The sequence below is a fragment of the Caenorhabditis briggsae genome, assembly GCF_000004555.2.
Source record: "Caenorhabditis briggsae complete genome, chrIII, whole genome shotgun sequence".
NCBI lineage: Eukaryota > Metazoa > Nematoda > Chromadorea > Rhabditida > Rhabditidae > Caenorhabditis > Caenorhabditis briggsae.
The window spans coordinates 1,523,486-1,531,976 of NC_013490.2; the positions used below are offsets into that span (position 1 = coordinate 1,523,486).

The window sequence follows — 8,491 nt, forward strand, 5'->3', positions numbered from 1 at the left end:
GTTTTATTGAATAAACAATAATAAGATGTGATTTTGTTCAGATCTTCCAATATCTTTCATTTTCCCCATTCAGATTTTACAGAGTGACCATTTTTCCAGTTTTCGCAGAATGCTCTCACAGCATATATTCGAGTTTCTCGGATTTTTTTCCTACTTTTACATCGTAGGAAAACTTACCAACCAACCTTCATTCCGCCTGAAAAGATTATATATTATTCCGCTTATTCCGAATTAAAACAGAAAATCCTGATTTCGAGAAAAATCAGATTTTATAACAAATTTTACCGATTTCTTTACAAAAAATAGGCTGTATTTTAGTTGGGCATAATTTTTACAAGTGAAAACAGTGAGAAGTTCTTTGAAAACAGGAAACATGGTCGATATGATCGTAAAAATTGATCAAGATCGGCGGTGAAAAATTTTGCTAAACAACGCGCACTAGCGTAATAACGGAGTGTCGTTGGTGAACTGCCGCTTTCATGGGAAAAGCGTGCATGCTATATGGATGCTATATGGGTGCGAACACCGGCGACCAGTCGTGCCCAGCGTCGACGCATATAGCGCGCACGCGCTACCCACGGAATTATTATGGGCACACATAGCATCCTATACGCAGCCGTTACCCTGTGCAATTTTGATCGATTTTAAGCTATTTTGAGCTATTCCAGCTAGGCTCCGCCCACTTTTAGGCCCCGCCCACTTTTCGAATTGTTCGTAATCTTCTTAAAAATCAACTAAATTGTTTCCAGTCACCAGATTCGGATATACAGCTCAATGAGAGCTTCAAAATGAGTATAAACACGACTAGGCTCCGCCCACTTTGAGTCTTCCACCACGAAAACTACAGTAACTCAAAAAAAGGGGGGGGCGGAGCCTAGCCGTGTTTCTACTAATTTTTTCAAGCATTTTTGATAAAACATCTGAACCGTTTCATCGTATAATAGCTGGAAAAATCGATACTCAGCGATTTTTAATCTTAAGCCCCGCCCCTTTTTTCAGCGTATCATGACTGGCATCCGCGATTTGGTTGGATTTCTCGACAAGAATCGGAGCCATTATCATAAAGGCGCCGAAATGTACGAATCGTCGGCGAAAGCCAAAGTGGAGCTGTGTGAAAAGGAGGAAAAATCCGAGAAATTGGCGAAAAAGTCGAGAAAATCGGCGAAGAATGAGCAATCCGCAGTGGAAATTCGATTCTAGACGGAAGCTCCGCCCACTTTGATCAATCGATATCTCAATTTTCCCCCGCATCGACTACTCATTTTTTACTCATTTTCTAGGCCCCATTTTTCAATTTTCTAGATCCCAAATGCCCCAAAATTGACCTAGTCAATGTAGGCTCCGCCCCCTTTGATCCCCCATTTGTAATATTTTTGTATAGGCCACGCCCCCTTTTTGATCTCTAGAACTTTTTTTGTCCCCCCGGTTTTCTCCTCATTTTTAAAATGATCTCTCCTTGTTTTTGAAACTACAGTAATCTACAGTAATCCCTAGTGATTTTTTGAGCGATTTTTTTGGCTGAAAATGGCTGAAAATCAGGAATTTTAAGTCAAATAATTCGGAATTTTAGTCATCTTTTGTCTGAATATGGCTGAAAATCGCCAAAAATACCGGAATTTTTGGCCTAACAATTGGAAAATTCGCTCTAATCGAACTTTTGGGTTACTGTAGTTCTTATATTCATAAATTACGGTAATCTACAGTAATTTTGAGTGTTTTTTTCAGATTTTTATAGATTTTTTAGGCTGAAAATGTCTGAAAAAGATCAATTTTAAGCCAAAAATTTGGAATTTCATCCATTTTTAGGCCTAAAACATTCGAAAAAATCGCTCTCTGGGATTACTGTAGTTCTCATTTTTTTAAACTACTGTAATCCCTAGCGATTTTTCGAGCTGAAAATAGACTGAAAAAACCGATTTTAAGTCAAAAATTTGGAATTTTTGACCCAAAATCGAATTTTCGGCCATTTTTTGTTTAAAAATTCTAAGAAATCGCTCTCCGGGATTACTGTAGTTTCTAGGATATTCAAAATAATTTTTTATCTGAAATCTTCAGCATTTTTTGACCCAAAAAAGTCTGAAAATCTGAAATTTCTCGTGACTTTTACTTCCCCGCCCACTTTTACTTTCGCTAGTTGTTAGTTAGGCTCCGCCCACTTTTCAATTCACGGGTTACCCACACACCTGAAGAATCTCAATCAATTTTAACTGTTCAATTTTTTTTCTGAAATTGTTTTTTTGTCTGAAAATGGTAAAGAAATTTTTGGCTGAAATTTTTTTTTGAAATTTTCAGCTAATTTGCTTTTTAAATCACTTCTTTGGAGTGATCCATGCCACGTCATCGTCACCTACAAGACCAGTCCTTTCCCTGGGCGCTACACACTTCTTCCAGACGCCTACTGTAGGATGAGCAATCCGGTGGATTGCTCATGTGAGCCGGTTTGGGATCCACGTGGCGTTTTTGGGTTGGCTAGAGAGGGTGATGGCCATGTGATGAAGATGCGTGTCGATTCAAATGGTGTTTATTAGGCTCCGCCCACTCTTTTAGGCTCCGCCCACAAAATTAATTTGCTCATAACTATTTTCCTGTTGGGCCAAATCAACTTTAAATCTCAAATTCGAATTCAGCTCATCTAGAGCTCCAAAATGCGCCCAAACACGACTAGGCTCCGCCCACTTTTATTTTTCAGACGCGTCGCGGTCGTGCGTCGCGTGTCTGGGAGAAATTTCAAAATGGGCGGAGCCTAGCCGTGTTTATACTCATTTTGAAGCATTTTTTGGACAAAATTCGATTCTTTTTGAAAAAAATAGATTTAACTGAAAAATTAGAATGCTTTGAGCAATTTTAAGATTTTTCATGGCTGAAATTTTTTTAAATTAAAAAATTTCAATTGCTCATAATTTTTTATATCTTCAGTCAACTTAATTTTGGACACCAGATTCGTGTCTAGCTCAAAAAATTGAAAATTTTTTCATAAAATTCCAAAATTCAGAAGTTCGAAAATTCGGAGATTTAGAAAATATGGAATTCTGAAATTCAGAAATTCAGAAATTCAGAAATTTTGAAATTTTGAAATTCTGAAATTCTGAAATTCTGAAATTCTGAAATTCAGAAATTTTGAAATTCAGAAATTCAGAAATCCCGAAATTCAGAAATTCTGTAGTTTTGAAATCCAGAAATTCAGAAATTCAGAAATTCTGAAATTTTGAAATTTTGAAATTCAGAAATTCAGAAATTCTGAAATTCTGAAATTCTGAAATTCAGAAATTCAGAAATTCAGAAATTCAGAAATTCAGAAATTCAGAAATTCTGAAATTCAGAAATTCAGAAATTCAGAAATTCTGAAATTCAGAAATTCAGAAATTCAGAAATTCAGAAATTCAGAAATTCTGAAATTCAGAAATTCAGAAATTCTGAAATTCTGAAATTCAGAAATTCAGAAATTCTGAAATTCAGAAATTCAGAAATTTTGAAAATTTCAGTCATTTTTTATCGCCCTTTATATTTTCGACCCCAAAAAAGTCTGAAAATCTGAAATTTCTCCTCGTGACCCCGCCCACTTTTACTTTCGCTAGTTGTTAGGCTCCGCCCACTTTTTCTATCCACATGATACACCTGAAGAATCTCAATTTTTTATGTCTTAAATTTTACACAAATTTTTGGCCCCGCCCACTTTTTTGGCTGAAACTTTTTTGTATGAAAATGATTTAAAAAAATTTTTAAATCTGAGAAATTTTGTAACCCAAAAAAAAAAATAAAGCTGTTTTATTGATTTTCGAAATACAGAACAACATTAAAAATAGTTAGAAAAAAGTACAGTACACAAACTACCATACCCGTATACAACAAAAAAATAATTCAGAATTTTTTTTTGCAAAAAAAAAGAGACCCGTTTTTCAGAAAATAGAATTTTTAATCAATAAATCGATAATTTTAAGCAGTTTCTTGTTGAATGCAAGTATCACATGACTCGATTTGAGCATCGAACTTTTCCACTTGAATTGTCACATTTGAGACACCGAACTGACGACGGATCAACGAGCGGGCCTCTACTACGGTCTCCATGGCACGATGGGGGGATTCTGAAGTTTAGAATGTTGTATTTTTGAAAATTAGAGATTTAGAGGGTCAAAATGAGCTAAAGTTTGTAAAAATTGGTTGAATTTGAAGAAAGTTATGGAAGTTTGAAATTTGCGAAAAGATTCGAAAAAAACTTTTTTTTTTTCGGAAAATCTTAAACTTTCAAATTACTGTTACTCCGCCCAAAATGATTCAATATTATTGATTTTTAGTTTTTCCTGTTTGTTAGGTTTTTGGCTTTAAAATAAGATACAATTCATTTAGTTTAAACACTTTTGAGCCGAGTTACAACATTTCGAAATTCGACTAAAAATTCCAAAAAAAAAATTTTTTTTCGAAAAATACTCCTAATTTCAAATTGCTGTAACTTCGCTCAAAACAATCCAAGCTTGCAAAAATTTATATTATTTTGTTTTTCAGCTTCTCAGCTTCAATATATATTATAATTCGTGTAAATCAGACAATTCTGAGCCGAGCCACATAAGTTTGAAATTTGCAAAAAGTTTCAAAAAAAAACTTTTTTTTCGAAAGCTTTGAAATTTTCAAATTAGTGTAACTCCTTTCAAAGTACTTTGATCTTTTTGATTTTTGAGTATCTTGTTTTCAAGCTTTTGAGCTTTAAAATAAGTTACAATTTAGCTAGATCATATAATTTTGACCCGAGTTACAACGGTTTGAAATTTTCGAAAAATTCCAAAAAAAATTTTTTTTTTGGAATTTTTTTGCAAATTTCAAAGCTTTGTAACTCCTTTCAAAACAAAGTTAATCTAACAAATTTAGGCTTATTTTGAAGCCAAAAACCTGCCTAACCCAAAAATTAAAAAAAAAAACTAACCCAAAGCCAAATGCACCGAGAACGCTGTCTTATCCATTCCAATACTCCACAAATGCAAGTCGTGCACTCCTTTAACCCCCTCCAATCCTCCCAAAACCTTCTTCACATCGCTCAAATCAAAATGCGTGGGCGTGGCTTCCATAAGCACAAAGAAGATGTCTTTCATGACCGTAATAGTGGTGAATAACACGATAATGGAGAAGAGGAATGTGCAAATGGGATCAGCCAAGGTCCATCCAGTGAACTTAATGATAATGGCGGCAATCAATACTCCAATCGATTGAACCAAATCTCCAATCACATGAATTAAGGCGGCTCTAACATTAACATTTTTTCCATCATGAGAATGTCCATGATTCGAGTGTCCTCCGTGGGTATGTCCATGTCCTCCTGTACCAAAATGAAGGACCAACCCCATTATAATATTAAAGAGCACTCCAACTCCTGCAGTGATCAACATGATATTCGCATCCACATCATGCTCATTATTCACTATTCTTTGAATTGCCACAACTACGAGTACGGTAGTTAGCACCCAGAGAATTATAATCGAGGTTAGAGCTCCTAGAACCTCTGCTCTTTCATATCCAAAAGAGAGACGTTTGGATGGGGGAAGACGTGCACATCTGATGGCGAAAATTGAGATGATAAAAGATAACAAGTCACTGAGCATGTGTCCGGCGTCTGTCATAATTGCAAGGGATTCTGCCCAGAAGCCTCCCACGAATTCTGCGGCGATGAAGACAGCGGAGAGGCCTGCCACAGCCCATAATACTTTTTCTGCTCGGCGACCCTGAAAATTACACTTTCTTAGAGTTAAAGGGGTGTTTTACATTTTATTAGTTTACAGACTTTTGATCGCTCGCTTGGTTTAGGAGATATGCGCCTTTAAAATATGAACGCGCGCTTCCAGCTGGGCGTGTCTCTCCTCAATGGGCAACCCATTTTTGAAAGAGTATATCCCAAAAACCAAGATAGCTACACAAAAATATTCAACTATCAAAATGTAGAAAATTACAAATCCTATATATAACTAGTTAACAATTTGTAGTTAGCTTTTTTGTTTTCCGAGATATGCGCCTTTAAAGGTGACCCACCCCCCTTTCAGCCGCCGGTGAAGGTTACCTAACTTTAAAGACGCATATCTCGCTTCCTATGAGAGATATCAAAAATTTGCTAACTAATGAAATGATTGGCACTTTATCAGCTGAATTTTGAAAGTAAATAAATTTTGATAGCTACAGTAGTTTTTGAGCTATGCGCCTTTAAAGTTAGCATCGCCTGCTACCGCGTAGCTTCCTGGCGTAGGGGGACACTGACATGATTGTCTGTATTTATTGACATTTAGGATTTCCGGGAACGAATAGAATGGTCACTTTTGTTAGTTTTGTGAAACCAGACGGTTTTAGAATTAGAGATGCAGACAGCTAGAGTGTCTCGTTTCTCTGTGCCCTCCCCTCTCACTGTAGTCTCTACTAGACGGTGTTTAGTGACGACAAACTTAAAATGCGCATATGTCTAAAATTACGGTAGATATCAAGAAGGAGTAAACTACAAAAATGTAGAACGTTGCATTTCACATATTTTTGTAGTTATCAATTTTCAGCTAGCTATTGTAGTTTTTGAGATATGCGCCTTTAAAGTTAGCGAACCCCCTTCCCACCGGCGGCGGTGGCGGAAAGGGGAAGTTAGGGGCGCCAGAATGCCCAACTTTAAAGGCGCATAGCTTCAAAACTACTGTAGCTATCAAAAAGTTGCTTACAAGTGAAATGTGTAAAATTTTATCCTCTATATTTTTGTACTTTATTACTTCTCGATAGCTATTCTCGTTTTTGAGTTATGCGTCTTTAAAGAACTTACTAGCTTCAAAATTCTACCTTTAAATGCTTATCATCGTTATGACTGTGCTTATGCTCATGGCCATCACAACTCGAATCCGAGTCATCTGAATGGTCATGGGCGTGTCCATGGCCATGACTATGACCATGTCCATGATCGGAATCAGCGGAAACGCCAGAATCCGATGAGCTCACTGATTGAGTGTCTTCTTCGATATTGGTTGGTAGATTCGAGGTGGAAGAGTCACGTTTCGACATTGTCATACTGTAGGCTGGAGGGAAAATTTTGAATTTAAGAGGTTTTGGAATGTTCTGGAAGGTCTAGAAGACGTCAGGAGAATTCTAACAAACTGTTTAGGGTGGGGGGGGGGGGGAAAACATAACTGAATTCAATGGAAAAAAGGAAGAAAGGGAAGGAAAAAATGTTTTGGATTGAAAAGAAGGAAGTCAAATAAACAAGAAAAAAACGGAAGAAGAAAATAGAACTTTTCTTCTTTGTATTTGATTTTTTTGATGTGGGAAAATTCAAAAAAAAGAAAAATTTATGGCCTAAGAACTTTAGGAAAGGAATATGAGATAGTCTTCCTATCTAGAAAAGAACCAGATTTCTTGTAGGAAAAAAAGAAGAGAAAATGATCTACCTCTTTATATATATAGAAAAGGAGGTCTTATGCAAAAAGAGAAAGTAAAAAGAAGAGGGAAAAATAGTGTAAAGTTGAAAGAAGATGGCAGATTATGTTGCCTAGCTTATTCTCATAGTTATTCTCAGAATTTGAACTGAAATTTCTACAGTATACTCAACAAAAATAGAGCTTCACTTTTGTAATTGACACTTTTTTGCTAGCTAGCTTGGTTTTTGAGATATACGCCTTTAAAGACCCCCCCCCCCCACCCCACCGGTAGCTGCGGCTGCGGCGGCTGAGAGGCACGCCAAAGTTTAAAGGCGCATAGCTCAGAAACCAAGCTAGCCACACAATTAAAATTCGATACCAAAATGTAGAGCATAAAATTTTACATATGTTCCTATTAACAAAATTTTTCTAGCCTGCCTAGTTTTTGAGATATGCGCCTTTAAAGTTAGGCGACCCCCACATGTAGCGCCGCAGCCCCAAAGGGGAGTGAGTTACAAGTTTTAATTAGCTTTTTTGCTTTTTGAGATATGCACCTTTAAAGTTGGCCTTCCCCTCTTAGTCTCCGGAAGTGAGAGCATGGAAGGGGTCAACTTTAGAGGCGCATATCTCAAACACGAAGCTAGCTACACAAAAATGACTAACTACAAAATTATAAAACACAAAATGTCCTATATTTTCCTTTTGTGAAAAATGCTCTAGCTCAAAAACCAACCAAGATACAAGTGTTTTACTATCTAAGCCTTATGAAACAGCCTAGGTGAGAGTAACCTCACGAGGATTTTTGAGTCATATGATATTTTTAGCAAAAATCAGAAATTAAATGATCTAGAGACATTTGGGGTAAACAAGTTTAAGCTATTTTCAGTTTTCATAATAGGTCAAAAATGAAAAATGAAAAATTTTGAAATTTGCGAAAAAAAAATTTGTTTTGAAAACTTTTTTTTCAAGTCCTCGAAAGTACATAAGAACTACAAAAAATGACCTGAATAGAATTGGGAAAAGGGCGAGAAATGTAAATTATAACACTTCAAGTTGGCCGGAAAGAAAAACTGGTTTTTTGGAAAAAAAAATTATCAAAAAAAAAATTTTTTTTACCAGAAAATTTT

The 8,491-nt window shown here is 36.1% G+C and overlaps 2 protein-coding genes across 2 annotated transcripts in view; one reads left to right on the forward strand and one right to left on the reverse strand.

Moving 5' to 3' along the window:
* Positions 1-1,200, forward strand: part of Cbr-mrg-1 — a gene marked incomplete at both ends in the record, with an annotated part of 4,325 nt that extends 3,125 nt beyond the window's left edge. The window contains one exon of the mRNA XM_045243399.1: positions 1,000-1,200. Within this exon, the coding sequence (XP_045095793.1) occupies positions 1,000-1,200 (201 nt within the window). The remainder of the gene's footprint in view (positions 1-999) is intronic.
* A 2,733-nt stretch (positions 1,201-3,933) lies between these two features.
* Positions 3,934-7,017, reverse strand: Cbr-ttm-1 (the record flags this gene model as incomplete). Its single annotated transcript, XM_002640832.2, has 3 exons — positions 3,934-4,082; positions 4,916-5,708; positions 6,793-7,017. 3 exons carry the CDS (start codon positions 7,015-7,017, stop codon positions 3,934-3,936), a joined length of 1,167 nt encoding a protein of 388 aa, XP_002640878.2.
* Between the last annotated feature and the right edge of the window lie 1,474 nt (positions 7,018-8,491).